The sequence below is a fragment of the Athene noctua genome, chromosome 38 (assembly GCF_965140245.1).
Source record: "Athene noctua chromosome 38, bAthNoc1.hap1.1, whole genome shotgun sequence".
In the NCBI taxonomy this organism is placed as follows: domain Eukaryota; kingdom Metazoa; phylum Chordata; class Aves; order Strigiformes; family Strigidae; genus Athene; species Athene noctua.
In genome coordinates, this window is record NC_134074.1 from 292921 (window position 1) to 316039 (window position 23119).

The 23119-nt window shown below is 54.6% G+C and overlaps 1 protein-coding gene across 2 annotated transcripts; it reads right to left on the reverse strand.

Annotated features, from left to right (window-relative positions):
- Positions 1-5203: 5203 nt before the first annotated feature.
- On the reverse strand, positions 5204-22502 carry PNP (purine nucleoside phosphorylase). Of its 2 annotated transcripts, XR_012635464.1 has the most exons (7): positions 22430-22502; positions 17079-17242; positions 13401-13504; positions 11597-11772; positions 10015-10196; positions 7844-8290; positions 5204-5266 (listed from the first exon to the last, which is right to left on the reverse strand). XR_012635464.1 is itself a non-coding variant. In XM_074931053.1 (6 exons), exons 1-6 carry the CDS (start codon positions 22438-22440, stop codon positions 8010-8012), a joined length of 918 nt encoding a protein of 305 aa, XP_074787154.1. In that variant the 5' UTR covers positions 22441-22502; the 3' UTR covers positions 5666-8009. The 2 variants fall into 2 exon arrangements, 1 of the variants encoding a protein (XP_074787154.1); XM_074931053.1 differs by lacking the exon at positions 5204-5266 and having other exon boundaries at positions 5666-8290.
- Positions 22503-23119: the final 617 nt, after the last annotated feature.

The window sequence follows — 23119 nt, forward strand, 5'->3', positions numbered from 1 at the left end:
CGGGAGGGGTTGGGGGGGGGGTGAAAAGTTAAATTAGGGGACACCCCAAAACCCCACCGACGACCCCCCCCCCCAAGGAAGGACAAAAAGCGGCTTTGGAAAAAGGAGAAAAATGGCGACGCCCCCCCCCCCCCCCCGCCCCCCCGTCTGATAATTAAGTTTTGACGCCCTAAATTCCACCCCCCCCCCCCCCGCACCCCAAAATTAACAGGCGGCTGCTACGAAATCCCGCCAAACACTAAAATACCCCCCCGGACCCCAAAATACCCCCTGGGCCCCCCAAAACCTCTTACCCCCCCAAACACCCCCTGTACCCCAAAAATACCCCCCCGGACCCCAAATACCCCCTTGGGCCCCCCCCCAAACCTCTTACCCCCCCAAAATCCCCCCGGACCCCAAAATACCCCCTGGGCCCCCCAAAACCTCTTACCCCCCCAAAACCCCCCCTGTACCCCAAAATACCCCCCGCACCCCAAAATACCCCTTGGGCCCCCCCCAAACCCTCTCACCCCCCAAAAACCCCCCCGGACCCCAAAATACCCCCTTGGGCCCCCCCAAACCCTCTCACCCCCCCTAAACCCCCCTGTACCCAAAATACCCCCCCGGACCCCAAAATACCCCCCTGGCCCCCCCAAACCTCTTACCCCCCCCAAACCCCCCCTGTACCCCAAAATCCCCCCGGACCCCAAAATAACCCCTGGGCCCCCCAAATTTTTCACGCCCCCCAAAACCCCCCCTGTACCCCAAAGTACCCTCTTGGGCCCCCCCAAACCCTCTTACCCCCCCAAAAAACCTCTTAAACCTCTTACCCCCCCCAAATCCCCCCTGTACCCCAAAATCCCCCCCCGGACCCCAAAATCCCCTCAGGACCCCCCCCAAAATCCCTTCAAACCCAAAATCACCGTTTTTCACCCCAAATTCCCCTTTTAACCCTAAAATCGCTTTTTTTTCCCCAACAAATTGCCCTTTTCACCCCAAAATCGCCTTTTTTCACCCCAAATTGCCCCTTTTCACCCCAAAATCGACTTTTTTCACCCAAAATTGCCCTTTTTCACCTCAAAAATCACTTTTCACCCCAAATCACAATTTTTCACCCCAAAACTGCCCGTCACCTCAAAATTGCCTTTTTTCGTGCCAAAATTGCCCTTTTTCACCCCAAATTGCCCTTTTTACCCCCAAATTGCGCCTTTTCACCCCAAAAACGCCTTTTACCCCAAAATTGTCATTTTCACCCCCAAAATCACCCTTTTTTCACCCCAAAATTACCTTTTTTTCACACCAAAATCGCACTTTTTCACCCCAAATTCACCATTTCACCCCAAAACTGCCCTTTTCACCCCAAAATCCGTTTTACACCCCAAAATTGCCTTTTTTCGCCCCAAATCGCCCTTTTTACCCCAAAATTGCCCCTTTTCACCCCAAATCCGCCTTTTTAATCTAAAATCACTCTTTTCGCCCCAAAATCGCCCTTTTCACCCCAAATTGCTCCTTTCACCCCCAAATCGCCCTTTTTCACCCCAAAATCATCTGGTTTACACCAAAATTGCCCCTTTTGGCCCTAAAATGCACTTTTTTTGCCCCAAATTGCCGGTTTTTCCCGCCTAAATTTTCCAGGCTGCCACAAATTTCTCGTTTTCACCCCAAAATCAAACGCTTCGACGCCAAATCGTTCGTTTTGACCCGAAATTACCCGTTACACCCCAAACCGGACCATTTGAGCCCAAAATTAGCTATTTATCCCCATTTTAACCCCAAAATTGATCCGTTCGGAACCAAAACTGCTCATTTTATGCTCAAATCTCTCATTTCTGCCAAAAATATTTTTTTTTGGCCCCGAAATTCCCCATTTTCCCCCCAAATTTCCCCCTTCTGCTCTAAAATCCCCATTTCCCCCAAATTTGCTCCGTTCTGAACCAAAATCCCTTTTTTTACACTAAAATCCCCCATTTTTGCCAAAAATCATGTTTTTAGCCCCAAAATTACCCATTTTCCCTCAAATTTGCCCTTTTTACTCTAAAATCCCCATTTTCCCCCGAATTTGCTCTGTTCCCGCCCCCAAATCCTCATTTTTCACTAAAACTCCCCATTTAGGCCTAAAATCCTTTTTTTGGCCCCAAATTCCCCATTTTCCCCCCAAATTTCTCCCTTCTGCTCTAAATTACCATTTTTCCCCAAATTTGATCCGTTCTGAACCAAAATCCCTTTTTTTACACTAAAATCCCCATTTTTGCCTAAAAATCACTTTTTTAACCCCAAATTCCCCACTTTCCCTCAGATTTGCCCATTCCGCTTTTAAAATTCCTGTTTTTTCATAAAATTGATCCGTTCTGAACAAAAATCCCTTTTTTCACACTAAAATCCCCATTTTTGCCTAAAAATCATTTTTTTAGCCCCCAAATTCCCCACTTTCCCTCAAATTTGCCCCTTCTGCTCTAAAATTCTATTTTTCACTAAATTTGATCCGTTCTGAACCAAAATCCTTTTTTTACACTAAAATCCCCCATTTTTGCCTAAAAATCACTTTTTTAACCCCCAAATTCCCATTTTCCCTCAAATTTGCCCCTTTTTGCTCTAAAATTCCTATTTTTCACTAAATTTGATCCGTTCTGAACCAAAATCCCTTTTTTTACACTAAATCCCCCAATTTTTCCTAAAAATCACTTTTTTAACCCCCAAATTCCCCATTTTCCCTCAGATTTGCCCATTCCGCTTTAAAATTCCTATTTTTTCATAAAATTGATCCCGTTCTGAACCAAACTCCCTTTTTTAACACTAAAATCCCCCATTTTTGCCAAAAAATCACTTTTTAACCCCCAAATTCCCCATTTTCCCTCAAATTTCCCCTTCTGCTCTAAATTCCTATTTTTCACTAAATTTGCTCCTTCTGAACCAAAATCCCTTTTTTCACACTAAAATCCCCAATTTTTGCCAAAAAATCATTTTTTTAGCCCCCAAATTCCCCACTTTCCCTCAAATTTGCCCCTTCTGCTCTAAAATTCCTATTTTTCACTAAATTTGATCTGTTCTGAACCAAAATCCCTTTTTTCACACTAAAATCCCCCATTTTTGCCTAAAAATCATTTTTTTAGCCCCCAAATTCCCCATTTTCCCTCAAATTTGCCCCTTCTGCTCTAAAATTCCTATTTTTCACTAAATTTGATCCGTTCTGAACCAAAATCCTTTTTTTACACTAAAATCCCCCATTTTTGCCTAAAAATCATTTTTTTTAGCCCCCAAATTCCCATTTTCCCTCAAATTTGCCCTTTTACTCTAAAATCCCATTTTCCCCCGAATTTGCTCCGTTCCGCCCCCAAATCCCTCATTTTTCACTAAAACTCCCATTTAGGCCTAAAATCCTTTTTTTGGCCCCAAAATTCCCCATTTTCCCCCCAAATTTCCCCCTTCTGCTCTAAAATTCCCATTTTCCCCCAAATTTGATCCGTTCTGAACCAAAATCCCTTTTTCACACTAAAATCCCCAATTTTTGCCAAAAAATCTTTTTTTTAGCCCCCAAATTCCCCATTTTCCCTCAAATTTCCCCCTTCTGCTCTAAAATTCCTATTTTCCCCCAAATTTGCTCCGTTCTGAACCAAAATCCCTTTTTTTACACTAAAATCCCCCATTTTTGCCTAAAAATCTTTTTTTTAGCCCCCAATTCCCATTTTCCCTCAAATTTCCCCCTTCTGCTCTAAAATCCCCATTTTCCCACAAATTTGATCCGTTCTGAACCAAAATCCCTTTTTTTCACACTAAAATCCCCATTTTTTGCCAAAAAATCATTTTTTTAGCCCCCAAATTCCCCACTTTCCTCAAATTTGCCCCTTCTGCTCTAAAATTCCTATTTTTCCACTAAATTTGCTCCGTTCTGAACCAAAATCCCTTTTTTCACACTAAAATCCCCCTTTTTTGCCAAAAAAATCATTTTTTTAGCCCCAAATTCCCCATTTTCCCCTCAAATTTGCCCCTTCTGCTCTAAAATTCCTATTTTTCACTAAATTTGATCCGTTCTGAACCAAAATCCCTTTTTTTCACTAAAATCCCCCATTTTTGCCAAAAAATCACTTTTTTAACCCCCAAATTCCCCATTTTCCCTCAAATTGCCCCTTTTTGCTCTAAAATTCCTATTTTTCACTAAATTTGATCCGTTCTGAACCAAAATCCCTTTTTTACACTAAAATCCCCCTTTTTGCCTAAAAAATCACTTTTTTAACCCCCAAATTCCCCACTTTCCCTCAGATTTGCCCATTCCGCTTTAAAATTCCTGTTTTTTCATAAAATTGATCCGTTCTGAACAAAAATCCCTTTTTTCACACTAAAATCCCCCATTTTTGCCTAAAAATCATTTTTTTAGCCCCCAAATTCCCCATTTTCCCTCAAATTTGCCCCTTCTGCTCTAAAATTCCTATTTTTCACTAAATTTGATCTGTTCTGAACCAAAATCCCTTTTTTCACACTAAAATCCCCCATTTTTGCCAAAAAATCATTTTTTTAGCCCCCAAATTCCCCATTTTCCCTCAAATTTGCCCCTTTTTGCTCTAAAATTCCTATTTTTCACTAAATTTGCTCCGTTCTAACCAAAATCCCTTTTTTTACACTAAAATTCCCCATTTTTGCCTAAAAATAATTTTTTTAGCCCCCAAATTCCCCATTTTCCCTCAGATTTGCCCTTTTTGCTCTAAAATTCCTATTTTCCCCCAAATTTGCTCCGTTCTGAACCAAAATCCCTTTTTTCACACTAAAATCCCCCATTTTTGCCAAAAAATCATTTTTTTAACCCCCAAACTCCCCATTTTCCCTCAAATTTGCCCTTTTTCCTCTAAAATTCCTATTTTTTCATAAAATTGCTCCGTTCCGCCCCAAAATCCCTCATTTTTCACTCAAACTCCCCATTTCGGCCCCAAACCCTTTTTTCGCCCCCAAAATCCCTTTTTTTCACCCCAAACCCCCCCCTTCCGCCCCCTTCCAGCCAATCACGGCCCTTCCCGCCCCCTTCTCCCCCTCCCCCTCCCCAAATCGCCCCGTTTCACCCCAAAACGCCTCCATCTCCCCTCCCCCCCCGTTTTACCCCATTTTCCCCCTTTTTCCCCCCCAAAAACCCCAAAAATCGCCTTTTTAACCGTTTTTTGAGGAAAATTTGAGGGTGGGGGGGGTGGGGGGAGGGGCCTGGGGGTGGGGGGAGGGGCGGGGTGGGGGAGGGGGCTCACCTTGCTCTCCTGTGGGGGAGGGGCGGCCTCTCGCAGCTCCATTGACCTTTGGGCGGAAAAAGCTGGAAAAAAGGGGGGGGGGGGGGGAGGGTGGGAAATGAGCCGGAGGTCAAAGGTCACCGCCCCTCCCCCCACATCCCTCCGCCCCTCCCCCCCCCGCAGCCCCTCGCAGGGGGGGGTGGGGGGAGGGGGTCAACCCCCTCCCCCCCCTCCCCGACCTACTTGTCCCTTGAGTCGCCCTTTGCCGAAAATAAGCCCCGCCCCCACCTCGCCACGCCCCTCCCCCCACCCCCTCGCCCCTCCCCCCCCGCGGCCCTTTTTTGGGGGGAAAAAGAAAAAACAAAAAAAAAAAAAAAAAGGGGGGGGGGGAGGGGCTATAAATAACCCCGGAAGTAACAGGAGGAGGCGGCCCCTCCCCCACCCGCCCGCCAATCACGTGACGAGGCTTTAATTAACGCTTTATTAAATGAGGGGGGAGGGGCGGCAGCCCCGCCACAGCCCCGCCCACAGCCCCGCCCACAGCCCCGGTAATGGCGCCCGCGTGGGGGAGGGGCGCGTTGGAAAGGAACGGGGAGGGGGAGGGGCGGCGGGAGGGAGGGGTAATTAGTTAGGAGGGTGTTAATGAGGGGGGAGGGGCGGCGAGGGGTGTCGGAGGGGGGAGGGGGGGGAGGGGGGAGGGACGCGTGTCGGCGGGGGAAGGACACGGGAGTGACACGTGTCAGCGGGGGATGAACATGGGAAGGACACGGGAAGGACACGTGTCAGCATGGGAAGGACACAGCATGAACATGGGAAGAACATGGGAAGGACACGTGTCAACGTGGGATGAACATGGGAAGGACATGGGAAGGACATGTGTCCAGCATGGGATGAACACGGGACGAACACGGGAAGGACACGTGTCCAGCATGGGATGAACATGGGAAGAACATGGGAAGGACACGGGAGGGACACGTGTCAGCATGGGAAGGACATGGGACCAACATGGGAAGGACACGGGAGTGACACGTGTCAACGTGGGATGAACATGGGAAGGACATGGGAAGGACATGTGTCGAGCATGGGATGAACACGGGATGAACACGGGAAGGACACGTGTCCAGCATGGGATGAACATTGGAAGGACATGGGAAGAACATGGGAAGGACACGGGAAGGACACGTTTCAGCGTGGGAAGGACATGGGACCAACATGGGAAGGACACGGGAGTGACACGTGTCAACATGGGATGAACATGGGAAGGACATGGGAAGAACATGGGAAGGACACGTGTCCAGCGTGGGATGAACACAGCATGAACATGGGAAGGACACGGGAAGGGCACGTGTCAACATGGGAAGGACACGGCATGAACATGGGAAGAACATGGGAAGGACACGGGACCAACATGGGAAGGACACGGGAAGGACACGTGTCAACGTGGGATGAACATGGGAAGTACATAGGAAGGACATGTGTCCAGCATGGGAAGAACATGGGAAAAACATGGGAAGGAGACGGGAGGGACACATGTCAACATGTGAAGGACACGGCATGAACATTTGAAGAACATGGGAAGGACACGTGTCGTGGGATGAACATGGGAAGGACATGGGAAGGACATGGGACCAGCATGGGAAGGACACGGGAGGGACACGTGTCAACATGGGAAGGACACGGGATGAACATGGAGTGGACATGGGATTAACACGGGATAGACACGGGACCAACATGGGAAGGACACGGGAAAAACTTGGGTTGGACACGGGAGGGACACGGGATGAACATGGAATGGACACGTGTCAACACGGGAAGAACATGGCATGAACATGGGATGGACACAGGGGGGACACGGGATGAACATGGGGAAAACATGGGAAGGACACGGGAAAGGACACAGCAAGGACACGGGACAAACTTTGGAAGGACACGGGATGAACATGGGATGGACACGCGTCAACATGGGAAGGACACAGGACAAACATGTGAAGGACACGGGATTTACATGGATAGGACACGTGTCAGCAGGGGACAGACATGGGAAGGACACGGGGTGGAAACAGGATGATCATGGAATGAACACGGATCAACACGGGACACGGAATGGTCACGTCCCAACATGGGATCGATGTGGAGCTGCCATGGGAGTAACACGTGATCGACACGTGATCGACACGTGAAGGAGACGGGTCCCCCCCGGGGTTTACACGGGACGGACACACGAGCAACACGCAAATGTCACGGGATTAACATGTGATGGAGAGAAGATCCACAGGGGCTGGCTCAGAACTGACACGGGATCTACATGGGATCTACATGGGATTAACACGGGATCAAGGCACCAGCAAGTGGAATGAACACGCGTGTCGACACGCCAGCGACACACGACGCCCACGGGACGAACACGCCACCAACACGGGATTAAGGCCGAAGCGACGGGACCGCCAACATGAGAAGAACACGGGACGGACACGGGACACAACGAGCAACACGCACACGTCACGGCATTAACACGTGATTGCGATTCAGAGCCACCGGCTCGGCGCCGACACGGGACCGACACGGGATTAACACGGGCTCAAGGGCACCACCAAGTGCAACGAACACACGGGAGCGACACGTAAAGAACACGCAACCGCCGCAAGCTGCCCTGCACGAACCACGCCGCCACGCAACACGTGAAAAACACGCGACGGACACGTCTCGACGGCCGATCGCCCCCTCCAGGCCGCGGCAGCTCCGTGTGCTCTTGTAGCGTTGCCTCGCGGGTCCTTGGCGTGTCCTTGGCGTGTCCTTAGCGTGTCGTTAGCGTGTCCTTAGCGTGTCCTAAGCGTGTTCTCCCTCCAGCTGGGCCAAACGCGGGGCCAAAGCCACCAGGAGGCTCCGGAGGTGTCGGGCCCCGGCCTGGGCGGCTTCAAGCACTTGGGCGTGGCCTGGGGGCGGAGCTTGCTCCGGAAGTCCCGCCCCCTCCCCTTTTAGCCCCGCCCCTTCCTCCTCTTCCTCCTCCTCCTCGTCGTCCCCCGGCGCCTCGTTGGTGATGAGCGACAGCCCCAGCACGCGCAGCCCGCAGTGACGCGCCGCCGCCGCCTCCGCCACCGTGCTCATGCCTGCGGGGCGACGCGCACACGCTAACGACACGCTAGCGACACGCTAGCGACACGCTAGCGACACGCTAAGGGGGCGACGCGCTAAGGGCGGGATGAAGGAAGGGGAGTGGGGGAACCCCGGGGGCTTTGCGTGAAGCGGAGGGGCATCCAGCATATTCTTAGCCTGTTCTTAGCGTGTTGTTAGCGTGTTCTTAGCGTGTTCTTAGCGTGGGCAGGGTTTTACGGGCTCGGGGGGTGGTTACACGTAAACCCCGGCGTGTTGAAGCGTGTCCTGGACGTGCTCAGGGTGTTGCCGCCCTGCCCCCGAGGCGTGTTGTTAGCATGTCCCTGGCATGTTTTTAGCGTGTACGGGGTTTTGCAGGGGCCTGGGGGTGGCACGTCACGCTCAGCGTGTTTAAGCGTGTTCAGGGCGTTGCTGCCCTGCCCCCAGGCGTGTTCTTGGCATGTCCTCCTCACGACCCCCGCCCCTTAGCGTGCCCCGCTCACCGCGCCACCCTTAGCATGTTGTTAGCATGTCCTAAGTGTGTTGCTAGCATGCCTCGTTCACCACCCTGCCCTTAACACGCCCTTAATGTGTCCTTAGCGTGTCCCACTGACCACCCTACCCTGAACACGTCCTTAACGTGCCCTTAGCATGTCCCACTCACCACCCCTTAACATGTCCTTAGCGTGTCCCACTCACCACGCCCTTGTGCCCTTAGCGTGTCCTTAACATGCCCTTAGCGTGTGCCACTCACCACCCTACCCTGAACACGCTCTTAGCATGTCCTTAGCATGTCCCACTGCCCACCCCCTTAATGTGCCCTTAGCATGTCCTTAACATGTTCTGAGCGTGTCCCACTCACCACCCCCCTTAACATGCGCTTAGCATGTCCTTAGCATGTCCACTCATCAACCCATTAGCATGCCCTTGGCATGTCCTTAGCGTGTCCTTAGCGTGTCCCACTCCCCACCCCCTTTAATGTGCCCTTAGCGTGTCCTACTCACCACCCTACCCTGAACACATCCTTAACATGCACTTAGCATGTCCTTAGCATGTCCCACTCACCACCCCTTAACATGTCCTTAGCGTGTCCCACTCCCCACCCCCCTTAACATGTGCTTACCATGTCCTTAGCATGTCCACTCATCACCGCATTAGCATGCCCTTAGCATGTCCTTACCATGTCCCACTCACCACCCCCCTTAACATGCCCTTAGCGTGTGCCACTCACCACCCTACCCTGAACACGCTCTTAGCATGTCCTTAGCATGTCCCACTGCCCACCCCCTTAATGTGCCCTTAGCATGTCCTTAACATGTTCTGAGCGTGTCCCACTCACCACCCCCTTAACATGTGCTTACCATGTCCTTAGCATGTCCACTCATCACCCCATTAGCATGCCCTTAGCATGTCCTTAGCATGTCCCACTCCCCACCCCCTTTAATGTGCCCTTAGCATGTCCTTAACACGTCCCTACCATGTCCTTAGCGTGTCCCACTCACCACCCTACCCTGAACACATCCTTAGCATGCCCTTAGCGTGTCCCACCCCCTTAACACGCCCTTAGCGTGTCCCACCCCACTCCCCCTCCTCCCCCCGCCCTTAGCGTGTCCACCCCGCTTTGTCCTTCCTCCCCCTCCGTGGCGCGCGCTGGCGTGTGGAGGCGTGTGGAGGCGTGTGGAGGCGTGTGGAGGCGTGTGGAGGCGTGTGGAGGCGTGTGGAGGCGTGTGGCGTCACTCACCCACGGCGTCGGCCCCCAGGCGCCGCAGGAGGCGGCACTCGGCGGGGGTCTCGTAGCTGGGCCCCCCCACGCCGCAGTAGACGCCGGGGCGGGGCCGCAGCGGGGGCGGGGCCAAGCTCAGGGCCAATCGTCGCAAACCTCGGTCGTAGGCGGCCGCCATCGGCGGGAAACGGGGCCCGAACCTGCGGGGGGGGGGGGGACACACGGACACGGGGGGGGACACACGGACACGGGGGGGGGACACACGGACACGGGGGGGTCAGAGCCGCAAAGCCCCGACCCCGTCTGACACCCCCCGCCCCAAAAATCCGCCATTTTGGGGCCTCCGGAGGCCATTTTGAGGCCTAGTCCGACATTTTGAGGCCTAGTCCAAAATTTTGAGGCCTAGTCCAAAATTTTGGGGACTAATCCACCATTTTGGGGCGTGTCCCCCCAATTTTGGGGGTCCCATCCCCGATTTAGCGTCCCCCTGACGCCATTTTGTGTCGTTCTCCGCCATTTTGGGGCCTCCTGACACCATTTTGAGGCCTAGTCAGACATTTTGAGGCCTAGCCCGGGATTTTGAGGCCTAGTCCAAAATTTTGAGGCCTAATCCACCATTTTGGGGTGTCCTCCCCCAATTTGGGGTCCCCCTTAACGCCATTTTGTGTCTGTCTCCAACATTTTGGGGTCCCCTCACCCCCATTTTGAGGCCTCCTGACACCATTTTGAGGCCTAGTCCGACATTTTGGGGCCTAGTCCGACATTTTGAGGCCTAATCCACCATTTTGGGGTGTGTCCCCCCAATTTTGGGGGTCCCATCCCCAATTTGGGGTCCCCCTGACGCCATTTTGGGTCCCTCTCCGCCATTTTGGGGTCCCCTCACCCCCATTTTGAGGCCTCCTGACACCATTTTGAGGCCTAGCCCAGGATTTTGAGGCCTAGCCCGGGATTTTGAGGCCTAATCCACCATTTTGGGGTGTGTCCCCCCAATTTTGGGGGCCCCATCCCCGATTTGGGGTCCCCCTGACGCCATTTTGGGTCCCTCTCCACCATTTTGGGGTCCCCTCACCCCCATTTTGGGGCCTCCTGACGCCATTTTGAGGCCTAGTCCAACATTTTGAGGCCTAGCCCGGGATTTTGAGGCCTAGTCCAAAATTTTGAGGCCTAATCCACCATTTTGGGGTGTGTCCCCCCAATTTTGCGGGTCCCATCCCCGATTTGGGGTCCCCCGACACCATTTTGTGTCTTTCTCCACCATTTTGGGGTCCCCTCACCCCCATTTTGAAGCCTCCTGACGCCATTTTGAGGCCTAGTCCGACATTTTGAGGCCTAATCCGCCATTTTGAGGCCTTGTCGACCATTTTGAGGCGTGTGCGTGCGTCCCCCCAATTTTCTACCCCTCCCCGACACCATCTTGGGGTCCCCCCGCCGCCATTTCGCGCCACCCCGCCGCCATTTTGCGCCCTCCCGCCGCCATTTCGCGCCCTCCCGCCGCCATTTTGCCCTTTTTCCCGCCCTTTCCCCTCAAATTTTGACGCCCCCCCGAATTTTTGACGCCCCCCCGAATTTTTGACGCCCCCCCAGCCCCCCAAATCCCGACCTCTCGTCGTTGGGGCCAACCAGGGGGCTCCTCCCGGCCAGGCCGGGCAGGTCGATGTGGTCACGGAGGACGAGGAGGTTGCCGGGGGCCAGCGATGGCCGGAGGCTCCCGGCCGCGTTGGTCAGCACCAGCGTGTGCGCCCCGAGCAGCGCCAGGACCCGGACGGGAAACACCACCTGGAACGGGGCAAAAAACGGCGGAATTGGGAAAAAAATGGCGGAATTGGGGGGAAAAATGGCGGAATTGGGGGGAAAAATGGCGGAATTGGGGGGAAAAATGGCAGGAAAAATGGCGGAAGTGGGGGAAAAAATGGCGGAAGTGGGGGAAAAAATGGCGGAAGTGGGGGAAAAAATGGCGAAAGTGGGGGAAAAAATGGGGGAAAAAATGGCGGAATTGGGGCAAAAATGGCGGAATTGGGGCAAAAATGGCGGAAAAAATGGCGGAATTGGGGCAAAAATGGCGGAAAAAATGGCGGAAGTGGGGCAAAAATGGCGGAAAAAATGGCGGAAGTGGGGCAAAAATGGCGGAAAAAATGGCGGAAGTGGGGCAAAAATGGCGGGAAAAATGGCGGGAAAAATGGCGGGAAAAATGGCGGGAAAAATGGCGGGAAAAATGGCGGGAAAAATGGCGGGAAAAATGGCGGGAAAAATGGCGGGAAAAATGGCGGGAAAAATGGCGGGAAAAATGGCGGGAAAAATGGCGGGAAAAATGGCGGGAAAAATGGCGGAAGTGGGGCCGGGGATAAAGGGGACAGAAAATGAGAGAAAAATAGAAAAAAGGAAAAAAAATTGTGGGGGGAAAAAAAAATAATTCTGGGAGTAAAAATAAAGGAAAAAAATCTCAGGGGAAAAAAGGAAAAAAAATAAAAATGGGAAAAAACAGGGAAGAAATTTGGGGGAAAAAAAAGGAAAAAAAAAGAATTTTGGGGAAAAAACAAAAAAATTTTGGGGTAAAAATAGAAAAAAAAATATAAAAAAAGGGAAAAAATTGAGGAAAAAAAAGAGAAAAAAAAATTTTGGGAAAAAAAAAAATTTGATGGAAAAAAAAAAAAAAATTCCGGGGTGAAAAAATGTGAAAAAGCGAAAAAAAAAAATTGGGGGAAAAAAGGAAAAAAAAAGGGGAAAGGAAATGGGAAAAAATCCCGGGGAGGGGCCAAATCTATGGGGCGGGACCCACATCTATGGGGCAGGACCCACATCTATGGGGCTGGGACCCCTCAAGTTGAGGGAAATCTCCATCTATGGGGCCAGGAGCCACATCTATGGGGCTGGGACTGGAATCTATGGGGCAGGACCCACATCTATGGGGCAGGGACCCCTCAAACTAAGAGAATTCTTCATCTATGGGGCTGGGACCCACATCTATGGGGCAGGGACTGGAATCTATGGGGCTGGGGCCCCTCAAGTTGAGGGAAATCTCCATCTATGGGGCCGGGAACCAGATCTATGGGGCAGGACCCACATCTATGGGGCTGGGACCCCTCAAACTAAGAGAAATCTTCATCTATTGGGTTGGGAACCAGATCTATGGGGCAGGGCCCGGATCTGTGGGGCTGGGACCCACATCTAGGGGGCAGGAACCCCTCAAGCTAAGGCAAATCCTCATCTATGGGGCCAGGAGCCACATCTATGGGGCAGGGACTGGAATCTATGGGGCAGGGCCCACATCTATGGGGCAGGAACCCCTCAAACTAAGGGAAGTCTCCATCTATGGGGCCGGGAGCCACATCTATGGGGCAGGGCCCAGATCTATGGGGCTGGGACTGGATCTATGGGGCAGCCCCACACGTGTGGGGCGGCCGTACCTGGGCGGGGCTGTAGCCCTCGTAGAGGTGGAAGCGGCCCTGCAGGACGGCGCAGGGGGCGGCCCCCAAGCGCCCCACAACCAGGCGCCCCGCGTGGCCCGGCACTGGGGGCAGAGCCACAGGTGACCCCCAAGTGACCCCCCGGACCCACAAGTGACCCCCAAGTCACTCCCCGGACCCACAAGTGACCCCCCGGACCCCCAAGTGACCCCCAAGTCACCCCCCGGACCCACAAGTGACCCCCAAGTCACCCCCTGGACCCCCAAGTGACCCCCCGGACCCCCAAGTGACCCCCAAGTGACTCCCCGGACCCACAAGTGACCCCCAAGTCACCCCCCGGACCCCCAAGTGACCCCCAAGTCACCCCCCGGACCCCCAAGTGACCCCCAAGTGACCCCCAAGTGACCCCCAAGTGACCCCCAAGTGACCCCCAAGTGACCCCCCGGACCCCCAAGTGACCCCCCGGACCCCCAAGTGACCCCCAAGTCACCTCCTGGACCCACAAGTGACCCCCAAGTCACTCCCCGGACCCACAAGTGACCCCCCGGACCCACAAGTGACCCCCAAGTCACTCCCCGGACCCACAAGTGACCCCCCGGACCCCCAAGTGACCCCCAAGTCACTCCCCGGACCCACAAGTGACCCCCCGGACCCACAAGTGACCCCCAAGTCACTCCCCGGACCCCCAAGTGACACCCCGGACCCACAAGTGACCCCCAAGTGACCCCCCGGACCCACAAGTGACCCCCAAGTGACCCCCCGGACCCACAAGTGACCCCCAAGTGACCCCCCGGACCCACAAGTGACCCCCAAGTCACCTCCTGGACCCACAAGTGACCCCCAAGTCACTCCCCGGACCCACAAGTGACCCCCCGGACCCACAAGTGACCCCCAAGTCACTCCCCGGACCCACAAGTGAACCTCCGGACCCACAAGTGACCCCCAAGTGACCCCCCGGACCCCCAAGTGACCCCCAAGTCACCCCCTGCACCCACAAGTCACCCTCAAATGACCCCCCCGCCCCACAAGTGACCCACAAGTGACCCCCCAGTGCCCCCCAAAAGACCCCCAAGGGCCCTCCCAGCCCCACAAGTGCCCCCCAACCATCTGCCAGCCCCACAAGTGCCCCCCAAGTGCCCTCCCAGCCCCCCAAGTGCCCAAGTGCCCCCCAACCATCTCCCAGCCCCCCAAGTGCCCCCCAAAAGACCCCCAAGGGCCCCCTAAGTGCCCCACAAGTGCCCTCCCAGCCCCACAAGTGCCCCCTAAATGCCCCCTAAGGGCCTTCCCAGCCCCCCAAGTGCCCCACAAGCACATCCTAGCCCCCCAAGCGCCCCCCAACCATCACCCAGCCCCACAAGTACCCCCTGAATGCCCCCCAAGTGCCCTCCCAGCCCCCCAAGTGCCCCCCAAACGCCCCCAACCATCTCCCAGCCCCACAAGTGACCCCCAAGTGCCCCCAAACGACCCCCAAGTGCCCCCCAACCATCTCCCAGCCCCACAAGTGCCCCTCAAGTGCCCCCCAAGTGCCCTCCCAGCCCCCCAAGTGCCCCCCAACCATTTCCCAGCCCCACAAGTGCCCCCCAAGTGCCCCCTAACTGTCCCCAAAAGACCCCCAAGCGCCCTCCCAGCCCCCCAAGTGCCCCCTAAGGGCCCTCCCAGCCCCACAAGTGCCCCCCAACCGCCCCCCAACCGCTCCCCAACCATCTCCCAGCCCCACAAGTGACCCCCAAGGGCTCTCCCAGCCCCACAAGTGCCCCCCAACCATCTCCCAGCCCCACAAGTGCCCCCCAAAAGACCCCCAAGGGCCCTCTCAGCCCCACAAGTGCCCCCCAAGTGCCCCCAAACGACCCCCAAGGGCCCCCCAAACCATCACCCAGCCCCACAAGTGCCCCCTAAATGCCCCCCAAGTGCCCTCCCAGCCCCCCCAAGTGCCCCCCAACCATCTCTCAGCCTCACAAGTGCCCCCCAAGTGCCCTCCCAGCCCCCCAAGTGCCCCCCAACCATTTCCCAGCCCCACAAGTGCCCCCCAAGTGCCCCCTAACTGTCCCCAAAAGACCCCCAAGGGCCCTCCCAGCCCCCCAAGTGCCCCCTAAGTGCCCCCCAAAAGACCCCCAAGGGCCCCCCAACCATCACCCAGCCCCCCAAGTGCCCCCCAAAAGACCCCCAAGGGCCCTCCCAGCCCCACAAGTGCCCCCCAACCATCTCCCAGCCCCACAAGTGCCCCCCAAAAGACCCCCAAGGGCCCTCTCAGCCCCACAAGTGCCCCCTAAGTGCCCCCAAACGACCCCCAAGGGCCCCCCAAACCATCACCCAGCCCCACAAGTACCCCCTAAGTGCCCCCCAACCATCTCCCAGCCCCACAAGTGCCCCCCAAGTGCCCCCAAACGACCCCCAAGGGCCCCCCAAACCATCACCCAGCCCCACAAGTGCCCCCTAAATGCCCCCCAAGTGCCCTCCCAGCCCCCCCAAGTGCCCCCCAACCATCTCTCAGCCTCACAAGTGCCCCCCAAGTGCCCTCCCAGCCCCCCAAGTGCCCCCCAACCATTTCCCAGCCCCACAAGTGCCCCCCAACCATTTCCCAGCCCCACAAGTGCCCCCCAAGTGCCCCCTAACTGTCCCCAAAAGACCCCCAAGGGCCCTCCCAGCCCCACAAGTGCCCCCTAAGTGCCCCCCAAAAGACCCCCAAGGGCCCCCCAACCATCACCCAGCCCCACAAGTGCCCCCCAAAAGACCCCCAAGGGCCCTCCCAGCCCCCCAAGTGCCCCCCAACCATCTCCCAGCCCCCCAAGTGCCCCCTAACTGCCCCCAAAAGACCCCCAAGGGCCCTCTCAGCCCCACAAGTGCCCCCAAACGACCCCCAAGGGCCCCCCAAACCATCACCCAGCCCCACAAGTACCCCCTAAATGCCCCCCAACCATCTCCCAGCCCCACAAGTGCCCCCAAGTGCCCCCAAACGACCCCCAAGGGCCCCCCAAACCATCACCCAGCCCCACAAGTGCCCCCTAAATGCCCCCCAAGTGCCCTCCCAGCCCCCCCAAGTGCCCCCCAACCATCTCTCAGCCTCACAAGTGCCCCCCAAGTGCCCTCCCAGCCCCCCAAGTGCCCTCCCAGCCCCCCAAGTGCCCCCCAACCATTTCCCAGCCCCACAAGTGCCCCCCAAGTGCCCCCTAACTGTCCCCAAAAGACCCCCAAGGGCCCTCCCAGCCCCACAAGTGCCCCCTAAGTGCCCCCCAAAAGACCCCCAAGGGCCCCCCAACCATCACCCAGCCCCACAAGTGCCCCCCAACCATCTCCCAGCCCCACAAGTGCCCCCCAACCATCTCCCAGCCCCACAAGTGCCCCCCAAGTGCCCCCTAACTGCCCCCAAAAGACCCCCAAGGGCCCTCTCAGCCCCACAAGTGCCCCCCAAGTGCCCCCAAACGACCCCCAAGGGCCCCCCAACCATCTCCCAGCCCCACAAGTGCCCCTCAAGTGCCCCCCAAGTGCCCTCCCAGCCCCCCAAGTGCCCCCCAACCATTTCCCAGCCCCACAAGTGCCCCCCAAAAGACCCCCAAGGGCCCTCCCAGCCCCACAAGTGCCCCCCAACCATCTCCCAGCCCCCCCAAGTGCCCCCCAAAAGACCCCCAAGTGCCCTCCCAGCCCCCCCAAGCGCCCCCCAAGCGGCGCCGTGGGTCGTACCGGTGCTGCGGGGGAAGTGGGGGATGTCGGCGTAGTCGAAGCTCTGGGCCCCCTCGAGCTCCTGGGCCAGGGCCCCCAGGCCCGACCCACAGATCAGGGCGACGCGGGGCGGGGCGCGGAGCCGCTCCCGCAGCCAGGCCGCAGCCTCCGCGCAGGCCTCGTAACTGGGGGGGGGCGACACACGCGACCCACGTCACCCCACGGCAACGCCCGGCGGGGCGCTGCGACCCACGGAGGGACACAAGACCCATAGAGTGACCCACGGGGGCAAGCGGGACCCACAGAGCGACCCATAGAGTGACCCATAGAGTCAACCGGGACCCATAGAGCGACCCACGGGGGCAAGCGGGACCCATAGTCAACCGGGACCCATAGAGCGACCCACGGGGGCAAGCGGGACCCATAGAGCGACCCATAGAGCCAAGCGGGACCCATAGAGCGACCCATAGAGCCAAGCGGGACCCATAGAGCGACCCATAGAGCCAAGCGGGACCCATAGAGCGACCCATAGAGCCAAGCGGGACCCACAGAGCGACCCATAGAGCCAAGCGGGACCCACAGAGCGACCCATAGAGTGACCCATAGAGTCAACCGGGACCCATAGAGCGACCCACGGGGGCAAGCGGGACCCATAGAGTCAACCGGGACCCATAGAGCGACCCACGGGGGCAAGCGGGACCCATAGAGCGACCCATAGAGCCAAGCGGGACCCATAGAGCGACCCATAGAGCCAAGCGGGACCCATAGAGCGACCCATAGAGTGACCCATAGAGTCAACCGGGACCCATAGAGCGACCCACGGGGGCAAGCGGGACCCATAGAGTCAACCGGGACCCATAGAGTGACCCATAGAGTCAACCGGGACCCATAGAGCGACCCATAGAGCCAAGCGGGACCCACAGAGCGACCCATAGAGCCAAGCGGGACCCATAGAGCGACCCACGGGGGCAACCGGGACCCATAGAGCGACCCATAGAGCCAAGCGGGACCCATAGAGCGACCCATAGAGTGACCCATAGAGTCAACCGGGACCCATAGAGCGACCCACGGGGGCAAGCGGGACCCATAGAGTCAACCGGGACCCATAGAGTGACCCATAGAGTCAACCGGGACCCATAGAGCGACCCATAGAGCCAAGCGGGACCCATAGAGCGACCCATAGAGCCAAGCGGGACCCATAGAGCGACCCATAGAGCCAAGCGGGACCCATAGAGCGACCCATAGAGCCAAGCGGGACCCACAGAGCGACCCATAGAGCCAAGCGGGACCCACAGAGCGACCCATAGAGTGACCCATAGAGTCAACCGGGACCCACAGAGCGACCCACGGGGGCAAGCGGGACCCATAGAGTCAACCGGGACCCATAGAGCGACCCACGGGGGCAAGCGGGACCCATAGAGCGACCCATAGAGCCAAGCGGGACCCATAGAGCGACCCATAGAGCCAAGCGGGACCCATAGAGCGACCCATAGAGCCAAGCGGGACCCATAGAGCGACCCATAGAGTGACCCATAGAGTCAACCGGGACCCATAGAGCGACCCACGGGGGCAAGCGGGACCCATAGAGTCAACCGGGACCCATAGAGTGACCCATAGAGTCAACCGGGACCCATAGAGCGACCCATAGAGCCAAGCGGGACCCACAGAGCGACCCACGGGGGCAACCGGGACCCACAGAATCAACTGGGACCCATAGATTGACCCACGGGATCAACTGGGACCCATAGAGTGACCCAGGACCCATAGATTGACCCATAGAGTCAACTGGGACCCACAGATTGACCCACAGATTGGCCCAAGACCCATAGAATGGACCCAGACCCACACATTGCCCTCCCAGCGCCCCCCAGCCCCACACATCGACCCCCCAGCCCCACACATCGACCCCCAAGTCCCAGCCCCTCCCCCCCCGCTGCCCCATTTGACCCGAAGCCAAATGAACTTGGGACGGGGGGAGGGGCCGCCCCTCCCCCCCCGGGGTTGGGGGTCAGAGGGCGAGTGGGGGAGGGGCGGGAAGCCCAAAGGTTGTGGGGCGGGAGAAAAAAACCGATTTGGGGCAAAACCTCACAACTTTGGGGGAAAGAGAGAAAAAAATTTTGGGGGGAAAAAAGAGAAAAAAATTTTGGGGGGAAAAAAGAGAAAAAAATTTTGGGGGGAAAAAAGAGAAAAAAATTTTGGGGGGAAAAAAGAGAAAAAAATTTTGGGGGGAAAAAAGAGAAAAAAATTTTGGGGGGAAAAAAGAGAAAAAAATTTTGGGGGGAAAAAAGAGAAAAAAATTTTGGGGGGAAAAAAGAGAAAAAAATTTTGGGGGGAAAAAAGAGAAAAAAATTTTGGGGGGAAAAAAGAGAAAAAAATTTTGGGGGGAAAAAAGAGAAAAAAATTTTGGGGGGAAAAAAGAGAAAAAAATTTTGGGGGGAAAAAAGAGAAAAAAATTTTGGGGGGAAAAAAGAGAAAAAAATTTTGGGGGGAAAAAAGAGAAAAAAATTTTGGGGGGAAAAAAGAGAAAAAAATTTTGGGGGGAAAAAAGAGAAAAAAATTTTGGGGGGAAAAAAGAGAAAAAAATTTTGGGGGGAAAAAAGAGAAAAAAATTTTGGGGGGAAAAAAGAGAAAAAAATTTTGGGGGGAAAAAAGAGAAAAAAATTTTGGGGGGAAAAAAGAGAAAAAAATTTTGGGGGGAAAAAAGAGAAAAAAATTTTGGGGGGAAAAAAGAGAAAAAAATTTTGGGGGGAAAAAAGAGAAAAAAATTTTGGGGGGAAAAAAGAGAAAAAAATTTTGGGGGGAAAAAAGAGAAAAAAATTTTGGGGGGAAAAAAGAGAAAAAAATTTTGGGGGGAAAAAAGAGAAAAAAATTTTGGGGGGAAAAAAGAGAAAAAAATTTTGGGGGGAAAAAAGAGAAAAAAATTTTGGGGGGAAAAAAGAGAAAAAAATTTTGGGGGGAAAAAAGAGAAAAAAATTTTGGGGGGAAAAAAGAGAAAAAAATTTTGGGGGGAAAAAAGAGAAAAAAATTTTGGGGGGAAAAAAGAGAAAAAAATTTTGGGGGGAAAAAAGAGAAAAAAATTTTGGGGGGAAAAAAGAGAAAAAAATTTTGGGGGGAAAAAAGAGAAAAAAATTTTGGGGGGAAAAAAGAGAAAAAAATTTTGGGGGGAAAAAAGAGAAAAAAATTTTGGGGGGAAAAAAGAGAAAAAAATTTTGGGGGGAAAAAAGAGAAAAAAATTTTGGGGGGAAAAAAGAGAAAAAAATTTTGGGGGGAAAAAAGAGAAAAAAATTTTGGGGGGAAAAAAGAGAAAAAATTTTTTGGGGGAAAAAAGAGAAAAAATTTGAGGGAAGAAAAAAAATTTTTTTGGGGAAAAAAGAAAAAATTTTGGGTAAAAAAAGTCGCAATTTTTGGGGTGAAACCCTCCAATTTTTAGGTGAAAAACCACAATTTTGGACAAAAACCCCTAATTTTGGGGTAGAAAAGCGCAGTTTTGGGGCAAAACGCCCCAATTTCAACCTGGAAGCCTGAATTTATGGGGAAAAAAAACCAATTTTGGGGCAAAAACCTCCAAGTTTTGGACAAAATCCCCCCAATTTTGAGGCAGAACAGCCTAAATTCTCAGCGGACCCCCCACTTTTGGGTCAAATCCCCCAATTTTTGGGCAAAACTCCGCAACTGTGAGGCAAAGGACCCCACTTTTTGGGGAAAAAACCCTAATTTTTGGGCAAAGAAACACAATTGTAGAGGGAAGGAAAAAAAGAGAAACGTTTTGGGGCAAAGAAACCGCAAATTTGGGGCGGAAAAAGCGCAATTTGGGGTGTAACTTCCCATTTTTGGGCAGAAAACCCCCAATTTTGAGACAAAAAAACTTGAATTTTGGGACAAACCCCCAATTTCGGGGACAAACCCCTTAAATTTGAGGGAAAAACCCCAATTGTGAGGCAAAAATCCCTGTTTTTTGGAAAAAAACCCCAATAATTTGGAGCCAAAACCCCCAATTTTGGGGCAAAACCCCCAATTTTGGGGCAAAACCCCCAATTTTGGGGCAAAACCCCCAATTTTGGGGCAAAACCCCCCAATTTTGGGGCAAAACCCCCCAATTTTGGGGCAAAACCCCCCAATTGAATAGGGAAGGAAAAAAAAAGAAACATTTTGGGGCAAAACCCCACAAATTTGGGGCGGAAAAAGCGCAATTTGTGGTGTAACTTCCCATTTTTGGGCAGAAAACCCCCAATTTTGAGACAAAAAAACTTGAATTTTGGGACAAACCCCCCGATTTTGGGGGCAAACCCCTTAAATTTGAGGAAAAAACCCCAATTGTGAGGCAAAAATCCCTGTTTTTTGGAAAAAAACCCCAATAATTTGGAGCCAAAACCCCCAATTTTGGGGCAAAACTCCCCAATTTTGGGGCAAAACTCCCCAATTTTGGGGCAAAACTCCCCAATTTTGGGGCAAAACTCCCCAATTTTGGGGCAAAACTCCCCAATTTTTGAGGCGAAAAACCACAATTGTAGAGAGAAGGGAAAAAAAAGAAACATTTTGGGGCAAAGAAACCGGAACTTTGGGGCGGAAAAAGCGCAATTTTGAGGTGTAACTTCCCATTTTTGGGCAGAAAACGTCTAATTTTGAAACAAAAAACCTTGAATTTCGGCACAACCCCCCCAATTTTGGGGGCAAACCCCTTAAATTTGAGGGAAAAAAACCCAATTGTGAGGCAAAAATCCCCATTTTTTTTCAGAAAAACAGGTAATTTGGGGCGAAACCCCCAATTTTGGCTCAAAAACCCCAATTTTGGGGCAAAACTCACCAATTTTGGGGGAAAAACCCCCAAATTTGTGGCAAAGAAACGCAATGGGGGGGGCCGAACATTTCTGGGCAAAGAAACCGCGATTTTGGGGGGAAAAAAGCGCAATTTTGCGATGTAACTGCCCATTTTTGGGCTGAAACCCCCTAATTTTGAGGCAAAAAACCGAATTTTGGGACAAACCCCCCAATTTTGGGGGCAAACCCTTTAAATTTGAGGAAAAAAACCCCAATCGTGAGGCAAAAATCCCCATTTTTAATCGGAAAACCAAATAATTTGGGGCCAAACGCCCCAATTTCGGGTCCAAACCCCCGATTTTGGGGCAAAATCCGCCAATTTTGGGGCAAAATCCCCCCAATTCCGTTCCCAGTGACCCCCCCCATAGCCCCCCATTGTGGGCGGGGCTTCCGCACCCCTCAGCCATTGGCTGCGGCCCCTGAGGGGTGGGGGGAGACGCCGCCTCCCATTGGCTGCCCGAGTGGGGCGGGGGGGGTCCCCAAATCCCCCCCGAACCCCCCCAGAAAGGGGGGGACACCCCCCCCCCCCCGCGTCCGCGCATGCGCATCCCCACCTGCCCTCCATGGCGTCGCCGCCCCCCCCGCGGCGCCGCTCCCGCCGCTTTATAAAGCGACGCCGCGTGACGTCGCTAATCCCCGCCCCTCACGCCGGGGAGTTCGGAACCAATCAGCGAAGAGGAAATGGAGGCGGGGAAGCGGGAGGGGTGGGGGGAGCGGCCGCTGTCGCTATGGAGACGGCGGGGAGGAGGGGGGGAAAGGGGCGTGGTCATGTGAGGGGGGCGGACCAATAGGAGCGTGAGGAAGGGAGAGAAGGCAATCAGAAGGCGAGGGGAGGGTCACGTGAGGAGGGTGAGCCAATGGGAGAGCGAGGAAGGAAGCGGAAGTGCCCCGGGGTGGGGCGGTCGCCTGGCAACGGGGAGGGGAAAAAGGAAGGCGGTCACGTGAGACGAACGAGCCAATAGGAGCGCGGGTCGGGAGCGGAGGGCGGTCGCCCGGCAACGGCGCAGGGGAGGGGAGGGGTCACGTGAGGTACGTGAGCCAATGGGAGCGCGGGAGGAGAGGGGAGGGCGGGAGGGGGCGGTCGCCCGGCAACGGCGGCGGGAGGGGAGGGGTTGTCACGTGACGGGAGCCGACCAATGGGAGCGCGGGAAGGGAGAGGAAGCGCGGTCGCCTGGCAACGGCGCCGGGACGGGGAGGGTGGGGGCGTGGTCACGTGAGGCCCGTTGAGCCAATGGGAGCGCGGC